At 41.8% G+C, this 19,698-nt stretch overlaps 1 protein-coding gene across 2 annotated transcripts in view; it reads right to left on the minus strand.

The window, feature by feature from the left end:
* The window catches only part of CREB1 (cAMP responsive element binding protein 1), a 40,216-nt gene extending 20,737 nt beyond the window's left edge, over positions 1–19,479 (minus strand). Inside the window, exons 1-2 of one of the 2 annotated variants that reach the window (XM_066322633.1) lie at positions 19,146–19,479; positions 364–485 (exon numbers count right to left, since the gene is read on the minus strand). In XM_066322633.1, the coding sequence (XP_066178730.1) occupies positions 364–477 (114 nt within the window). In that variant the 5' untranslated portion in view covers positions 478–485; positions 19,146–19,479. The remainder of the gene's footprint in view (positions 1–363; positions 486–19,145) is intronic. The other variant, XM_066322634.1, reaches the window with a different exon arrangement.
* Positions 19,480–19,698: the final 219 nt, after the last annotated feature.

Here is a 19,698-nt window from a genome sequence, read left to right on the forward strand (position 1 = left end):
GAAAACACAGTTACAAGACAATCCAGTCAATATAGAAAAGACAGCAGATTACACATATTGAAATGAATACCTTTCAGTGGTATGGTTGTGGTAAAGAATGCTAGAAATATTTTCATCCATTACTGTGTTAACATTACACAATTTACACACATACGGTTCTTCAGAACTAACACAGCCTAATGGGATGGGAAGTCAAAAATCTCTGCTGCTTTAAAAATGTGAAGACAAATATTAAAAGAACGATACATCACATGTGTTTCAGAATGGTATCAACATAATCTTCTCTCAGGCCCATCAGCAGACATTATTCCTCTTAGAAATATTAACCATAAGTAAAACTATTACACCGTATGATTTTTATACCTGGGCTAACGTTGCAATCTGTGGTTGTGCCTGTACTGTCATCTGTTGGGTTTCTGCCTCTGTACCGGCTGCATCTCCACTCTGCTGGTTCTCTGCTCCAGATTCCATGGTCATTTAGTTACCTACAATCACAATATTTGTCGTAAGTCTGGGTTGGTATGCAAGTCCATTACTCTTGGTGGATCTGGCAGTAATCACTGCAGCTGAATTCCCATTACTACATACTGTTTTAATTTGCTTATTAAATGTTGCCAAACTATTAGTATTCAGGCAAATTCTTTTCATGCCAGGTGTTTGCCTCAGGTTGATTTTTCTGCGTGTAATGTTTCTGAAAAACAAGTCCAGTCTCCTCCAACTATGAGAACAGAAAAAATGCTTTTTGCTCATCCTAAAAAAACTGAGCAACTGCACTCTGATGACCTAGCACCTCTGCAATTCGAAATAAAGACCTGTCAGGAAGGGTACTCCCTCAGTGCCAAGGTGACAGCATGCCCTGTTACAGCTCACCCTCTCCCCCCAGCTGCAGTCTGCAGATATCCAAGAGCAATTGTTTCTGTGCTGGGCACTCAGTTCTCAGCCATCCTTGCCTGAACTAAATATGCAACATCTCCATGCAAGTTCTTTCCATCACCACAGTGTGTATGGCTCCATGTCAGAGCAATGTCGCCTGTTCCATTCAGTAAATTTTAAAGCCAGTATACAAAATGATGGAAGCCATTTCTACTTGAACTTTACCACAACTGTTTTTATATTTAGAGGTGCACATTAGTTTGCCATGACCTAAGTTTTTTATCATATACAGCTCCTAATACATTGATTTTTCTAAATAGTAACTGAGCAAACCCAGATCACCAGAACACATAACTCTATAAAAAGAGGTTGCATAACTTCCAAACCCATGAACGTAGGCAGAGTGCAATGCCTGTTAAATTCTGCACTGATCTGAGAAAATCACTTTTCAGTTCTTCTTTAAGTACTGATATGAAAGTATTTGATACAAAAAAGAACTTCAAAAATACAAGGAAACTATATAGCAATGCTGCTGTATTATAAAGAGCTCCAAATAACAAATATTAAGAATGGGTATTACCTCCATAGCTACAACACTTACTCTGTGTGCCACCCTGTGCTGCCCAATCTATTCAGGCCTCTGGTTACCCTCAGACAGCACACCTCTCATCAGAGCTGGTTCAAAACAACCACCAGAGCATTTCTGCTTTGGGAAGGAGCCTGGAGGCAGAGGTGCTCAGAGCAGAAGAAAGGTGGAAAGAAGCAGAAATGCCCTCTCCTTCCCCACCCCCTGAGGAAAAGACTTAGAAGCACCAATACAGGTGGTGGTACCATGTCCACACTCCAGACATTTCATTTTAAACACAGAGTCAGGGAAACTTCCATTTCAATGCAAACTATACCCCAGTGTTACTGGAATGAGAATACCTTTTATACTGCCTAAAACAGCAGAGTCACACTTCAACCCTGAATATGAAATGTCTTACAGTAAGTGATTGATAATCAAGAAATATAAAACAGCTTTTCACAGTGGTAACTACATCCTACATCTAAAGAAAGCAAGTCAGTGTATATAAATCAGAATCTGTATATTTGCTATTGAAAGTGACCATTGAAATGAGCTTGTGTGTCTGTCAAAGCTGAAATGTAAAGTATCAAATATTTAGTTCTAACATCAGTAAAGAAGGAAAAGAATTAAACCTGATTTTCCTTGAAAATTAACAATAAAAGAAAACATACAATTTTTTTTAAAGCAAATTAAATTATTCTAAGCAGTGGAATTTTGTTATGCCTCTCTCTAGCCAAGATTTCTCTGCTACAAACCAAGTCTTTCCCATGTTGCATTTCATATTTCAAAAAGCACACAAGAAAACCCATGCACTATAAGCATTGGCAATACATGGTACCAAACAGCCTTAAAATACTTAATTACAAGAGTTTAAATGTTTTTCCATACCAAGTTTAACACATAAGTCATATTTTAACACTCAGTCCTCCATGCTATATGCTCATTTTTCTGAGTATTCAGAACTACATTTTGAGAACTCCAACCCAGACTACCATAGGTTTCCCTCTGATTTTTACCATTTCCATTACCATTTTACTATTTGTCCAAGATAAGCAAATCAACAACTTTTTCCCAATTCTATGCATGTATCATGGTGACTACAGCTCAAAGATGACCTCATTGGAGCCATTTCAGAAGCAGATCTTTTACATGAGCAGCATCTCCCAGCCAAGTCTCTCCAAAGAACTTCAAAACACAACTTCCCAGCTACAAATCCAAGTAAACTGCAAAACTGATAATGCTTTTGTTTGCTGACAGAAATCGTGACTCCAGCATGGAATCAATTTGGATTAGAAATGGATGAAATGTGCAAGTATCAGGTATTTAGCAATGTTCACAAAGGTAAATGTGTTGCCAAATTCCTGCTGATAAATGCAACATTCTCCTAGGAAGAATTTCCAATCCTCTCATACACTATTCAGCAAAGGTCCTCTGGCTTTACAGGCATGGCTTCCACACTTACATCATCTTTTGCATATGTAATCAGCAAAAGGATTAACTGTTTGAGACACTCCCTCTTCTACAACACCAACATTTCAGAAATCAAATTCTTAACATGAATTGCAAACACCTAAAAGGAACTTGCTAATTTCATAATGTAAGAACTACGCAATGGAGGAAACTGCCTGCAAGATTCACATCTTGACACATGCAGTTTAAGTGAGTTTCCTATGACCTGTAGTTTTTTGACAGGCTCTCAGTCTCATGGTCTTTACAGGTTCTAAGGACTCTAGTTCGATTTAGCTTGCAGTTATACATCACAGTACTTGAACTCTAAACAGTTTCACTACTACCTTTCACAGTAATTTGTGAGAAAAAAAGAGGAATCAGATTTTTGAGCATCAAGGCATCATATTCCAGAGACACTGGTAACTACATTGTTTAACATTTGTGTATGATCAAGATTGCCAAGATGTACAGGACCATGCATGCACAACATGAACACTAAGTTGCCTGTTTGGGTAAAGCCATAATGGCTGAAATCAAGGTTGTCAGTTCCTATTCTCGCAATTTACAGTGTAACAGATGAAAATATGTTTGGTTCGAAACCTTAACCTCCCAACACACATAAATGAATGCCAACCTGTACATCTCCTTTCTAAGCTTTTGTACCCCTAGTCTAGACAAGCTTTGCTGATGTGTATCCCAGCATCTTTCTCTTCTTGTGGATACCACCCCCTACTTTCATTCCTCCTGTCCTGTCCACAGCGACCCACCCTGCTCCCTGACACTGATTTCCCTGGCAGGCACCACACCAGGACTTCTCAACTGAAGACAGGGATCTGAAAAGTATCCTAGTGGGGAACAAGTCTCCAGGGCACAGACAGCATATGAGAGCCAAGGGAGCACACTTCTCATTTTTCCCTGCTTCCAGGCTACTTTCCAACTTGTCACCCACACACATACACTTTGAGAAAAGATTAGTAATTGCAGTATTGAACCAAGTGTTCTAAATGAAAGTAACTGAAGACAACAGCTATTAACAATCAGAGCTGGAAAACCTGAGACTGCTTGCCTAACGCATCCTGGGTATGAACTCTGAACACCAGAAAGCTGGGACTATCCGGTTAGAGATGGTTTAAATTGTGATTTTTGTAGTACACAGCTTTCTCCATTAGTTCAAAAGTGGAAGCACTATTATATGTACTAAAGCTTTTTATTGATTACTTACTTACTAATGATCTCAAACTCTGGAAGCAAAGAGCCCAACAGTGAAACATTCAGCTGATAGATAGGCATTTATTTTAGCTAAATCAAGATGGAGAGAAAGAAGCTCAGCAGAGGATAACTAAGTATCCCAGCTGAATTTACACTATGACTACAGAAGACAGATGCTACTAAAAACAAACAGTTGCAGAATGCAAATGAACTATACACACTGCAGAAAAATCCAAATAAACCTGTCTCCTTAGTTGCATAAACCTGGAAGGGACACTTAGCTAAGGACTACTGCAGAGAGATCAGATTTCTCCTTGACATGCATTTATGAAAAGAAAAGCTAGAGAGTTAGACTGCAATAAAAAGAAACAGGGTAATATTTAATTACTATATTTGTGTAGCTGGACGCTATAGATCAGCTGGATTATAGTGCAGAGGTTGGGAGCCTGTATTAAAAATGGGTTCTGTGGAATTTGGGTATTCAGAGAAAGCAAGTATTTCGGGCAAAGAAAACCTGTTTTACGAAGAGACTAGACAGATTTTTATTATTTATCCCAGAAAGGTGAAAAATGCTTAAAAACCTCAAAAAATATATTTAAATTATTAACATGGTAAGTAAATTAGAAACATGCACTGTCTGATTATCAAACCAGCAAAGCTTAAAGATGTCAAATTTTTGAGTATAAAATGAAAAATCAAAAAAACTATTGAAAATATTAAAGTTGATGCTTCATGTATTGCATAAACAGAGCAATGATGCTACTGATGACAATACATTTATTAGGACTTAACCATGGGTTAAACATGCACCTGGGTAAAAAGAATATCCAAGAGTATGTTGAATTAGTACAGTATCTTCATGCCAAAAAAGTGTTGAACCAAAAGGAAGATAAAAACCTAATGAGTCAGGATTTAAACTGATTTCTAATCTTTAAAAATTCAAATAAATGCTTTTATGAGGAGGGAAGATTATATTCCATGTAACTTTTGCTGGTTCCAGTAGTCTTTTGAGGTACCTACTGATCTTCACTATCTTGAAGATAGGATTCTGAACAAGATGCTACAGTAATGCTAACTCCTGTAATCCCTGTTAATTAAAGTGAACATGAATGCTGTGTATTCAGAGCATGAGCTGTAGGTTACCTTCCCTCCCACCTGCCTAGAGTCAGAATAAAATATAATTGTCTTCCAACAGCTCTCATTCCATCTTCTTCACTCTTTAGTATCCTCCCTTGATACTAAAGTGGTCTGCCTGCTCTATTTTGCTTCCTTACATCTTTTTCTATCTCCTGCCTGATTTACCCCCACGAATTTTAGCACATCTCCTAAAGATTAGGCACTGCTCTTTGGTTTCCCCTTGCCCACACAAGCCGTGGAGCTTTCCTACTCTGCAGACAGGCTGCTTTTGGTCTCCCAAGGCAGTCTGGAGAAAAAAAGATGGAGATCCTTTCCCAATCATTGTGAAATCCAAGAACCAAAGTACCACACTGTGGCTGTTAGAACAGATAAAACTTTCCATCCACTTTTACATGCAAAAGTCCTTAATACCCCACAGCTTTCTGTGTTTTTCAGCTGGACAGCTGACACAGTAAAACACAGCACCTCTCCCCACAAGCCTTTTTTTCCTCTCGTTATTAGCATAGTGGTGGTAATTCACTGTCAGAAGTTCAAGCTTACACTGACAGTTACTGCCCATACGATGTAACTGCACCTCCAGGAAACAGTTTGCTTTATGCCACAGAGGAACCATCCCACCTGCTCCCCAGCAAGCACAGCTTCACCAAGTGACACACTGTGAGGAACCCTCCTCTGACTTCTGGATTTATTTTATTGAAGTATACACACAGATTTAGAAGAAAAACAACTGTCTCCAAAAACAGTGCAGAGCAGAAACCCAACGCTCATGCCCATTCTGAGCCTGACTTGTACCACACCCAGTCACCTGCTCACCCAGCACCTTCAGAGGTCACTCTACTGCCACATGAGGCTCCTGATTCAGGGCATTAGACAGTCACCCAGCTGCTCAAGGCAGTGAAGGACCAGAGCAGCTGAGGGAAGGGAAATTGAGGCAGTGCCTGTTTCTCAAGCCCTGTATTCACAGCAGTGCCAGTACAACTGTTCAGGAAGCAAGCACAGCTCCAGTATCCAAAGTTCAGGAATTTGACTCATTCCATATCTAATGCACGTGGCTTTATAAAGCCACAGATCCACCATGAAAGCACTGAGATGATCATCAAACACCACTCTGGTACACAATTGTTTTCACATTTCCAGCATAAGCACTGAGAATATCGACCTGCAATCTGTAAACATTTCTACTGTCACCATGCAGAGTGGCACCCCTTTCAGCCACAGCTCAACAGCCACTTTATGAACTTCATTCTGCAGCTGCCAGACTGAAAATGTTCAGAGGAAAATAATTTTATTTACAGCTAACACATGGGACTTCAAACAACCAGTAATAAATGCTTAACAGGACAAGACAGACCCATAATTATCTCTCTTTGTCACTAATGACTATAGTGGGTTGGCACAAGAATTGCAATTTATACCACAGCTTCTTTGTCATCCCAATCTGACAGTGCCACTGCTCCTGGGTATTTGCTCCCTGTGTCCTCTCCCTTGGGTGATCAGCCTCTATGTGTCATGATGTGAACAGAACCTACGTTTGCTCCTTCATCTGAAATTTGCCTTTTACTGCTCCACAGAATGGGTTCTCCACAAAGCCATTTGATGATCACACCAGCTTCTGGGCCAGGGAAGCCCAAAGGCCAGGCAAACCAAGTGGAAGTGAAAATAAAAGAATGGCCACAACAACCAACACCACTAAAAATGCCAAAAATGAAGAAGTCTTCAGACTATGTTCTGCAAATAATCTGCAATAAAGCAATCAGTCAGGCAAACTGAAGAAAAAGCTGGGAAAATTCTTCTTGTCACTGAAGTTAAAGTAGTTCATCTTGAAGATACAAGAAAAATTTAATCTCACTGTAAAAATATCTCGCACAAAGCAGAATCATTCTATCAAAAGAATGTAACATCTGTAGTCCCACCCTCTGTCTCAATCAATGTGACTCTCAGAGCAGTGTCTAAAAACTCTCTGCTGACTGAATACAGCCTGTAACAGCCACTGCAAGAGATGTGAACAAGGTAGTATTTTCATACAGGACATAGAAGAAATGCAACCAGGACTCTTAATTAGAATTAAACTTCTCTGGCTCATGACTTTTTTAACAAAACTTTTGTTACACCTCAAAACTCAGTGAAAATTTCTCACACTTACCAGATTTAGACACATGAATGATAAAAAGTATTGAAATTATTTGTGTTGCATGCTCAATCTCTGTTACACTAAAGAAAATATGGTGGTAGATTTTAAATCCAGGGCAGAAGAACAAAAATGTAATCTCACAGCTACAGTGCTAAGCACCCAAACCAGCAATCCCCTCTAGATTTTGTTCTCTGCTAGCATCACTCAAGCAAGCTGACATTTACCAGGCAGATGGTGAATGAGTAGGCCCAGGTAAGGGGTATGAGTGAAAGTTGCTTAAACACTCTTCACTGCTGTATCCTCCTGATTTGACTTTGTACTCCAGGCATTGTACTAGTATCCAGTGTTTCTGCCTTCAAGCTTTTTAAAAGGAAAAAAGGCTCTGACAGCTATTAACTATTATTCAGCAATTTGGTTCTTGTATCACAAATTACAAGAATAAATACAAAAGCATCCAGCAAGTATTTGGCACCCACACATAATTTAATTCAAATCTAACCTATAATGCTTTTCTTCAATAGAAATTATAAATAAATAAATAACCCCCCCACCCCTTTTTACTGATCTTGTCTATAGGTCTTGAGCAGAGCCCAGTAGAAGCACCCAAGAGGAGACACCAGAGCAAGCATTTCTTAAGGCATTAACAGTGAAAAGCAAACAAATTACTCTCCACTGTCTTATCCCCTCCCTGTTTAGAAATGCTCCCAAAATACTGCCAGATGTCACTTAGACAAAACGTCAAAGCAAATCCCAGGAAGGTTACAAAGTCATTAGGTAACTATTATTATTATTATTGAAAACATAATCCATAAATATGTTCTATTTATAAATGCTCCGTGTTCCTATTGAAGGCACTTAGGGTATTAAATGATGAATTCATATGCTTCAAGTTTGTGATCCTCAACATGCAGAACAGAATTGTGATAGCTATTTATAAGCACCTTTATTAGTGTAGTAAAAAAACCCCAAACCCACCAGAAGATATCTGCAAACTGAATTTTAGAGAAGCAATACATTTTTAAGAACGTCCTGGGCAACATATTCAATGTATTCACAGAGACTTCCAAGAACTCTGCCCATTTTGTCATTCTTAACACACTCACTGCCAAAATCATATTTATGCTTCAGTTACTTACAAACTGACTGCACTTTACTACAGCTTAGCATCTGTTCTCTGACATTATTTGTAGGACAGAAAACTCACCTAATTTTCAATCTATGCAGATCTCTTGCAATTCCTACCAACTGTAAAAGCTTTCCTTTTTCAAAAATGATACCACATGAAATTGCCAAAATACATGCCTCTTTTCTCCCTGTGACTGCTGAAAGTAGTGGCTCACCTCATCACATGTAGCTGGTTACTTAATAAAATCCAGCACAACATTGTATCTGAACATTATCATTTGTAGGCATCTTTAATGCAATACAAAATACAGGCATCAAATGATTTATCACACTGTTGGTGAGCTAAGGCTCCTGCTGAACACACCACAACTCCAGAAAGAGGCTCTTTGCAATTGGTACATGCCCAGCAAGTCAATAATGAGCACAGCCACTTGTGACAAGCATCAATTTCTGTCCCTATTCAAATTCTCATTTTACCTTTGACTGAAACAGCTGTGGCAGGAGAAGTGAGGGATCCATGATTCCATGGGATTTGAAGCTGACCTCAGCCCAATGAGGGCAGCTACCTGACACCAGCCACTTCTCATATTTGCCCTTCTCACTCCAGTGCTGAACTGTGACTGCACACCAGTCTGATGGCAGTTTTTATTTAAGAAGGATGATATGATTACATCTGTACTATGACAAGTTAGGGAGTTCTGCTCAGTCCAGGGTGAAAGCTTGCTGGATGGAAACAGCACCCATCTAAGAGCCTATTAATGCAGCCTGACCCCAGGCAACAGGAGTACAGAGGTGGGTAAAATAAACTAACACCTTTTCTGCTAAGGAGGTCCTGTGCCTGAGCTGGCACACCCTGCTCTTAGCACGGGCTGACAGCTTGGGCTCAGCACTACACTGAAGCTGCTCTACAACTCCTCATAAGGAGGCAGGTTGTACCTGGCTGACACAGTGAGCAATTTGGAAATAGTTCTCTTCTATCATCCAGATATCTAGATATGCCAAATAAATAATTTACCCTGCTGTACTGGTCAACCAGCAGAACATTTTGAGCCACTTCCTTTCACAGCAAACACTGGCATGTGAAGGTGTTCCAGCAGAAGATCTAAGGCTGCCCAGAGTGATAGAGCGGAGAGCTAATTCTGCTAGCGGTCAGAGACCATCTCCTTTCCCACTGACAGGGGGAAAAGGGGACTGTCACTACAATAATTAATGGAGTATTAAGAGCAGAAAATGATGCCAAGTTAGCAAGGGTAAGATCCATCTGAAAGAAGGTGCATGTGTTCCTTTTTTCCACTGGATAGAGCTGTCGGTACTTGAGATTTCCACCACCTGACCTGCCAGAGTCATTCAGATGAATATTATATTTGTTCTCCTCCATATGCAATTCTGTTTTATGGTCTTTTACTGCCTCACCATTCATTCTTGCAGATCTTTAAGAACCACCTAAACACTGCGTGACATATTTTGACAACCTTCTTATATGTTGCAAGGATCTTTGTCCACTTGCCAAACAACCTTTAAACATTCCAGGTCTGAGGCATCAGCTGGAAGAACTGTTGCAATTCCAACCCTGGGGCAGCCTGCAACTCTGTAGGGAGAGCCTCTACACATTTTTATTAAATAAAGGGTTATCTCTGAGGTGAGGGAAGTATTGGAACTTGTTCTCAGCAAACAACTACAGGAACAACGACTGACTGCTCAGCAGAGTCACTCTTCTAAAGTGAGGAAGAACTAAGCTGATGTTGTTAGGACAAGGGCATGTAAATATATGACTGCCTCCCGCACAGACTGCACTCCATAGATGTGCTAGGGCTCAGTCACTGGGGCTGTGACAAACGCTTATGTGACCAAAGCTAAAGCTATTTTGAAACTACAAATCATCTAGCTCTCTTTTGGTGCTCTGAGCAAATCAACTTAAAAAAAAGATACAAATAAAGACCAGAGCATTACAAAGGCCTACATCGGTGGTTAACCTGAGTGCTCCAAGCCCAATGGCTAAAAATACAACACGTAGTAATCTCAGACCTGTAATAGAAAAAGAAATTACCTCCATCTAGGTGTTTCCTTAATTGTATTAATTAAAATTACATGCTAGGTATGATTTAATGGAATAATGTAATAAAGCCAGAGAACCACATAAACATGTTTATTATTACCTGAAATATTTTTATTCCAAAGAAATGTTTTTAGAGTCTTTGTTAATTTTACAGTGTGAAAATATAAATAGACACATGTAATTTATCAGAACTTAGTACTGTAAGACTGGACCAAAGGCTCTTAGAGATCACACTGATTAAACATGCCATTCTAAAGTAATTTGAATGTAAATTTATATTCTGAAACTCAAATCTCCCCCGATATTCAGGGGACTTTCCCATTAATAAAGTAGATGTTTCCCTCTCCACCCTATAATGAAGGAGAGCAACTGTCCTCAGTATTTTAAGATCTTTGTATGGTCTCAAATGTTAAATTAGAGACCTGAATTTTATAATCCATTTGTAATAATAATAATAATAATAATAATAATAATAATAATAATAATAATCCTGAGGTTTAAATAATGTAGGTCACCTCAGCAAAATACTGTACGCCGAAAAGGGGCAGATACTGGAATCCCAAAGTGACATGTATCACACGTGTTTTCCCATCATTCCTCTGTTGCAGAGAACTATCAAATCAGCTGCGGAATTTCGGGCAAGCATGGAGTTTCAGATATTTATAAGCTGCACAGTTAAACTTGACATAAGAATTTTAGGTAGGATTTGTGTCTCCTGAGATTTTGTCTGTTGGTGAGAAGGGACAGCTCCGTGGCTAATGTTTCTAACCCACTTCTGAATGTCAGTGGCTAAAGCATCAATTCATAAAAAATGTGTCACTTCAGATATTTATGCTTCAAGCTTGACAGACATGAACTATTTAAACAAGCTGTACTCATTCTGATTGATGCTTGGAACGTATGTGGTATTTCTAGAGTTCAGCCCATAGTATAAAAGCATGAAGTTATATAACTTGGTAAATATTGGAAAGTCTTGTTTAAAAAAATCCCAGAACACTTCTAATGAGTTCAGAAAGAAAACACAACAAAATGGATGTTTCAGACCAATGCTTTCACTGTTTTATTGTTAAGTATCTTTAGAAATGGTCACCTGAAAGTAAGACTGAATTATTCATACAAAGCTGACAATTCCCAAATATCAAGTCCAATCTCTGAAAAAAAATAATCATCCAAAAACAACCTGTGATCTTTAAAAGCAACATAGTTTCAGGGGTTTTTTATGATTTAATAGCTTTGTTTCATTTTTAACAGGCAGTGTAAAACAGTTATTGCTTCAATGCCCTCCAGGAAGTGAAAACCTTTGAATTCTTCCTGAGGTTGAAGCGCTAGAGTAGAGTATGCCCAAGAAAAACAGCACTTCCTTACAAACCTTGGCCTTGTTTAATTTCTGAATGCATCCTATTCACAAAACTAACTGCAATATTAAAACCAAGAGATCTAGGTCTTAAACCACAGCTTAGACTTGGAAATACTTTTAAATCCTAAAATTGCTTTGGCTTTACTAGTTTTATTGAAAACATCATCGCTTGGTCGATTAGCACTAGTTTTGAAACATCATCTGACTATGCTGCTTAATGCACCAAAATTAAATCTATGACCCAGCCTCTCTCTTAAAAACCAAATGAAATGCAACAGTGACCAAACTTTGCAGTAAAATAACTCTGACTAACGTTAACAATCAAGTGGATTCTAGTTTATTTTTTATGTATTTTTAAAATTTGCCTGAGCAGTGCAGGAGAGCCTTTTAAAGGAGAAAGGCCACTCATGCCTGCCAGGCAGATCTACTCTGCAAAAGCATCATCTCCAAAGAAAGAATAATGTTTCTCAAATATTTAACTGGAGTTTAAGGCCTCAATTACCTGTGAGCAACAGGACTGTCTCCATGGAACAGGGGTGTGATTTGCTGGCAATGCTGAAGGTCTGCAATGACCCAGGGTAAGCAACAGGAGCCACTGATGAACCAGAAAGGGCAGGAAGAAGAATCCATGTTTTACATCAATGTGTTGCACACAAAAGAAAATGTCCGTTTTGCTTTCTGCAACTACAGTCTTGCAAGCATTTCTGCTGGCAGCACTGCCAGTCCAGGCTCTGGTTTCCTCTAAATTCTTTCTTATTTACACCTTTACACTTGTCTGTGAAGCTGCCTAGTAAATGGGACTGGGCAACCAATTTGCACTACAGACAAGGAAACACAACTAATTTCTAGCCTGGACCAGTTCTCTGATCCAGTTCACAGGCAGTCATACTGGTGCTACCGGTGCAGGAACAGGGAAGTTGGAGGAAAGTCTATCCTGCTGCAGCCAGGCCTGTCAATAAGTAGATCAAATCATGGGTATAGGTATCACAAGACTGTGGGAAGCCAACAAAGATCCTAAAAAAAACATCTCTATTTTGTAATTTGATTACTGTTGTGATAACTCTGTTTAAGAGTGGGAGGCTAGAAAGAGGAATAGTGGTTTTTATACAATCAGCATTAGCTTTCTGAGGATTGGGCAGAGATGCATTTTTCAAACAGCTACATTGCTGACAAAGCAGCTATTTGCAGCAGGTAACACACTTCTTCCTCTCCCCAGTCCAGGGTAATGTGCACTGGTTACACATGCCACACTGACTTTACACTACGACCTCCGGGCCAGTAGTTTTAGCCACCATTAATTATTTTACAATCTGGAAGCCAGGCCAAGGCATTTATCAGTTTGTAGCAACAGTGAGAGTACAGTGAGCTGACTGCCCAGGTGCCTTGGGCCTACTGACAGGATGTGCACCCAAGTGCTGGACCGGGACCCTTCTGGAGCTTCATACTTCAACTTGGGCTTCATTAAAAATAGGCTATATATAATTCTCCCCTGCTGACTCATAATGAAAAACACCTAAGAGGTACACTGATCTAACCTCTTGAGAAGACTGAAATCTGCCTCTGATAAGGAGCAGTTAGTTCAATCACACAGGTATCACCAGGCTTTTAAAACAAGGAAACTTTCCTTGTTTTTTCTCTCGCTGTTGTTTATTTTTTGACTTACTGTGTTCTTAGCTTGCTTAGCTGCAAAGACAAACTCATGTGGCTCTGGTCACTAGAGACAGTCCAATTCTTCCTTCTTTCACTCCAAGTCATGGACATGCTGCCATTCCCCAAGATGGGTCTGCTGACACAGCTCTCTGTTGCTGAATGGACAAAATTGTGTCCCCCTACTTCCTTCCCCTACCATCACTGCAAATCTGCACTGCGTTTGTGCTAACAGCATCTCAATCACCAACCAATTCAACTCACTCAGGCAGGAGAAAATTACCTACTAAAAAAGCACAGTTCTCTCCTGGGTTAGTAATCTGAACTGGGTTATAATGTTTTATATACAATCAACACTACAATGTAAAGGGATGGTTCAACACCACATAACCAGGAGAATGAGGGAGCAAGCAAGACCTCTGTCTCCCGAGAGCCACATACAATTGTATCAGCTCAGACAAAACCCCAGCAACAGATTACTTTTGTTGGTTTTACTGTGACATTAGTGCACATTACCCTTTTTTACACCTTCCCTCCCTTTTTATCTCCCTGAATTTTCCTATCAGCACAAGGAAAATTTGGATGAGTTTCACAAAGAGGGCAGGGTTCCTACACCTACAGTAACACCCTAGGCTTTTTTTTTTCCCCAAGAGAAAGAGCTCACTACAATCCAGAAATGTGTAAATTTGCAAATCCTGCTGATACTGTATGCTACTTGGAGCAATGGACAGGCACTAGTGAGTTTTGAGGCCAGGCCAGCTACACACAGCCAGATGATGTGTCATCAGAAAAAAAAGGCAAGAAAATAATGCCTCCCATCCATTATTTAATGGGGTATAAAAGATGATGAGAGAAATTTTACACATGAGAAGAGATTTTGACATTTAAGGCCCAAGAAAGGTCTAAAATAAACTAAAATCCAATTGATATTGGAACAGCATAGAAAATGAGAGATTTAGGGTAGCACCTACAAGAAAAGTGCATATAATATTGGACCCTAAATGTCACAGGAGGTTGCAGTTTCTGAAAAGATGATTAAAATATTGAAGCAAAGAGCTGCAGTGAACAGCAACAGGCAAACTAAAAATGTGAAGGAATAAAAAAAGGAAATAAAGGAAGCGAACACGGAACTTGCTAAAAAAACCACACAAAAGGCATTTAAGACAAGTAAATAAGCAGCACAACAAATCAGTTTAATACATGATATTGAAGTTTGGGAACAGCTGTTGCTCATGCTCATTTGCTCATGGTTAGCACATGTAAGAACTTAGATTTAACTGAATGATCCAGCTCTGTGGCAAGAAGAACCCCAGCAGGATCTACGTCATCCAGCTTAGTTATAAACACAGCTATAATTTAAAAATTTTTACATAGGCTGCATTTCTCATTTAGCAGTGTAACTGCTTGGGCTGCCCTTATCTCCCTGCTCATTCCAGCCCCATCCCTTCCCTGATTATGCTGGTACAGCTCCTGTGCAACCCTGCAGCAATCAAGGGAGGGAATGATCCAGGCGAAAATGAACCAAGCTCCACACCTCTCAAACCGCTGGATCATTTCCTCATCCAGCAGCCCAAACATTTGTGTGAGTGCAATGGAAAAGACGTGCAAAATGCCTTGGCCACTATTACTACCAAAAAATGCTATGAGGAACTACGGTTTCAGTTCATCAGCCAGTAGAGAAGCTCCAAAAATTCCTGAATTTCTTAGGATCCCTGCTCTTTTGTAAGTTTTGAAATCTATCTGAAAAAGTTTCTGCCTAAAGAAGAATATACAACTCAGCTTTAGTTCTGCTACGTGCAGGGAAAAGGAGTTTTCCTGACAACCTCACTGACTAAATAGGCTATCACTGAATGCTTAGATCAGAGATTTTTACAGATCACTTTAACTCTCCCTTCCAGAAAGTGTGAAAGCATCAAGGATAGCGATTTTTATTTCAGTTTCCTGCAATAAGGTAGCTTCAAAATAGTTCACTGTAAGGCTTCTGCATCTGTGTCTCAAGTAGCCAGTGTAGTCTCCTGTCAGAAAACAACTGAAAAGTAAAAAAATCCAGAAGAGCAATTGGCAGGACTCTTCTATCTTCAGAACTATTTTTCCATCTTTCATCTAATGGCCATTTTTTTTTTACAAAACAGCAACTCTTTTTTACAAATATCAGCTCTCACAATATTCTCAGGACACAAATAGGAATGCTTGTTATCTTAGGATAATATCCTGTACCTCTCTGCACTCTACTCAAAAATCACTGCAAGTAACTAACAACTATCAGTGCTGGTTTAAACTTGTGTGTATGTACATATGCTAGGTAAACCATATAAATGCATCCAAACAGGAACATGCTTCCTCCAAATTCTTCATCCTCTCACCTTAAAGTGGCTCTTCCAACAATGTGTTTTCTATTCCTTCCACTTGACACATAATACTATAAATCCAGCACTGCCAGACAAAAGCAGCAGCAGAGAATTCTTGGCTGTTTTCAAGCACTTTTTTTACCTGAAAGGCCAACTAGAGCCTGGCACATTTTCACCTCCTGCGCAGCTGACAAGGCTGTTTTAGAAATATGGAAAGCTAGAAAGTGTTGTATTTGTTCTCACTCACCTTTTTTAATGTCAGTACAATCAAGTGATCTAAAAGCTCTGAAGAACAAAATAAGTATCAATGCCTTCATGCTGGGAGATGTACATAGATCATTAATGGTAGGCTATTCGAGTTTTCATAATCACTATGAAATACGACCTCACAGACTGCAGATGAGGCAACACCATTTTTGATTCAGTAAAAAATAAATAAAATCATTGCCTTGTCGTGAACTTCAGCTGCATGGAGGTAGGGTACCAGAGAGCTCAAACTAAACTGGGTAGGGTTGTTTCTGTAGATGAGGACTGCTGACACGTCCTATGAAACTAACTTTAGTTAAGATTAGAAGGAGAAAGCTAACACGGCCTTCTCACCACACAAAAGCCTTGAGAAGTGTGGCATGAGTAACTGATCTCCACTTGCTTCCAGAGATCCAAAAATAGAGATGAAGTGTGAATATCCCATTTGTTTCAAAATGGTGCCAACAGAAATTCTGAGCTGAGGCCTTGCCTCCTATCAAAATATGCACCTACAGAGCTGTAGCTGCACTTAGGCAGGAAGAGGCTGCTACTTACTGCAGCAGAACAGCTACTCTGCAGAGCAAGATCTACAGCAGATTCTGTATAGCAATAGCTGTGCTGGTGCAGGTTTCCAAGAAACAGCCAGACTGATGACTTGACAGTCTAAATGAGATGTTTCTAAATTTTCTGTAGCAGCAAACCCTTCTCCCCCTTTTAGGCCTTTGGTGTGTTTTTTTTTTTTTTTTTTTTTTTTTGTGTTGGTTTTGTTTGGTTTGGTTCTTTACTTTTTTAATCCAGAGTAGCAGACACACCTATTACCAAACCTACAAGAAAAAAATAAATTAGAGGCAGACCGTTCAGTGCAGATCCAAACACTATACTGAGAGTACAAATCTGAATATTGGTGTTCTCTCAATTAAATGAAGGCATTAAAAATGATTACACTCTTCTTTACTACATGCAACAATTTCATTTTAGATCACCTGTAAGTGATGCTTAGCCAATACTCAACCACCTCTCTACTGCCTTTTCTCCCTGACCTGTGAGGGAAGAAAGCTGGTGAGGAAATGAAGGTATCTGTGTTTGAAAATACGGATCTGAGTCTTCCACTCTATCATGAAAAAATAAAATGTTTTTTGAAACTACAAAAAACAACAAACAAGGATTTTCTGTCCCATTTTTGTATTTAAAAATGTAGTGCCTGTTCCATCAAACCAAGAATGAATGAAATACACCAACAAACACACTTTCTTTAATTGCTATCAATAGCTACATTGCTTATTCAAGTCCTTGTATGTCTATTAATCAATTAGAAGTTTAGAACCCTCTTTTTATGCTGGTATTATACAGTGAAGTGATGTAGAGCATCTTTGGCATTCGTTTCAAAAGAAGTGGTGGAAGTGTCAGAAAACAGAAATTCACATACAAGGAAGTATACAGGTAACTCAAATATCCATTTTGAACAAAACCTATTTCAGTGACTTCGTATTTTACTGTATAAATCCACATTTGCTGATACAAGGAAGAAAGGATGCAAGTAGAGTCCCAAAATTCCTGTACTCAAAAATAGTGTTTAGTGGTGGTTAGAGTGGGACTAAACAGAGATACACGATATTTCTAAGAAGTCTCTGGTCGTTTATTTAAGAAATAGGAAACATGTTTCTAACCCCAGGGGAAAAAAAAAAACAACCAGTCAGGTGTTATTCCAGAAGCAGACTGTGAGCAGGCATTCCAATATTTAGGAGGAAAATCCAAAAATTTTAGAAGTGTTTCATGAAGAAAAATCATATGGCCATTATTTATAACTTTTTTATCCTTGTACACAGTTAAGAGGCGTAATAATCTTTGCTTTAAAAGTTTTTTAAGTCTGCCACGTTGTTTTTTGCTTACTACTGTAACACGAAATTGCAGATATCCAGGATTTGAAAGTAGAACAAAGTCAAAACACTGTCTTCTATTCTAGGCAAGAAGAGAGGAAAAAAAAAAAAAAAAAGCCCCCCAGCTGCAGCAAGGCAAGGCTGGTGTAAGGCAGAAAAAGGCATCTGAGCTGACATTTGCTATTAAAGCTGGGATAGAGGTCATATCCTGCTCGCTGTGCAGCACCCAAGTCTGTGGAAAACTGGCAAAAGCAAATCCCAAACCGAGATTTACCAGCCGCAGCCTGGCTCAAGTTCGCTTTGGGTTAAAAATACTAGCGGGGAGAAGCCGCGCGGCAAGAGGGAGCCGTGTCCCTGTTACGTGACCTGCGCCCGGGCTCGGGCTCTGCCCGCGGCTCCCGCCCGGAGCGCGGTGTTGGGTGACCGGCACCACTGCCCGGCGCGGCCTCCCGGAGACCGAGGAACAGGGAGCCACCACACCAAGCGCTGCCCCGGCTTCCGAGCACAGATTTTATTAAAAGCTTCTCGATACAGAGCCGGGGAGCGCCCCACGCACTCGTGTCCATCACGGCGGGAGTCTGTTTGTTTATCCGTACAGCCGCCCGGGGCGCCGGGGAAGCGGAACTCCGGCGGGCGCGGGGGGCGGCGGCGGCCCCGCGGGAGGGTCCCCGGAGCCCGGCGGGGCCGGGGGCGGCCGCGGGAGAGCGAGAGCCGGAGCGCACACGGCGGGGCGGGGAGGGGGCGCGGGCGGGAGCGCGGCCGCCCCCCGCCGCCGCTCCCCCTCGTCGTCGTCCTCCGCCGCCTCCTCCGGGAGCCGGGGGGCGCGGTGCCCCTTCCCCGCCGCGCTGAGCGCCGCCGCCGGCTGCCGACAGAGCCGCCGCCGCCCGGCCGTGGCGGCCGCCGCCGGGCCGGCTCCCATCCGCCATTATCCTTTGTTCGCGGCGCGGCGGCGGCGGGGATGTTGCAGGGCTCGGCTCCATCTTTAAGGCGGGCGCCCCTCCCGCGGGCGGTGCGCGGCCGGGCCCCCGCGTCCTGCCGCCCGGCGGCTCCCCTGGTCCCCGCCGGGCTCCATTTCCTTCCCTCCCCCCCGCCCCTGTTTGCTGGGCGCCGTCCTCCTCTTACCGGTTACCAGGCTGCTCCGTCACTGCTTTCGTTCGCGCCTGGGATCTCGCCGCAGTTTTATTCTCTCCCCCACGTAACACACCGCGTCAAACTACACCTCCGCCGCGTCACTCACACACACAGGCGCTCCCAGCCCGGCGACAGGCAGGCAGCGGCCGACTGAGGAGCGCCAGCCAGGGAGCAAGCGCCGAGCGCGCCCGGCCCCGCACGGAAACCGCCGAGCGCTCACGGAAAGCGCCGAGCGCCCGCCAGGCGGCGGGAACGGCCGAGCGCGCCGCCGGCCCCCTCGGAAAGAGCCGAGCGGCCGCGGAAACGAACGAAGCGCCCCGGAGGGGGAGGCGGAAAGAGCCGAGAGGGCGGCGGGAAGGCGCGAGTGGCGCTTCCGCCCCGGGGCGGCCCGCGCGGGAAGCACCGAGCGGGGCTGCGGAGGGGAGGGGGGCGCGCGCTCGCCCCCCCGCTCCCCCCGCCCCCGCCGAGCGCGCGGCCGAGGCGGCCGGAAACTCGTGAGCGCTCACGGAAGCGGCGGAGAGGAGCCCGAGCGCGCGGCTCCCTT

This window comes from Sylvia atricapilla, chromosome 7 (genome assembly GCF_009819655.1).
Source record: "Sylvia atricapilla isolate bSylAtr1 chromosome 7, bSylAtr1.pri, whole genome shotgun sequence".
Classification (NCBI taxonomy): domain Eukaryota; kingdom Metazoa; phylum Chordata; class Aves; order Passeriformes; family Sylviidae; genus Sylvia; species Sylvia atricapilla.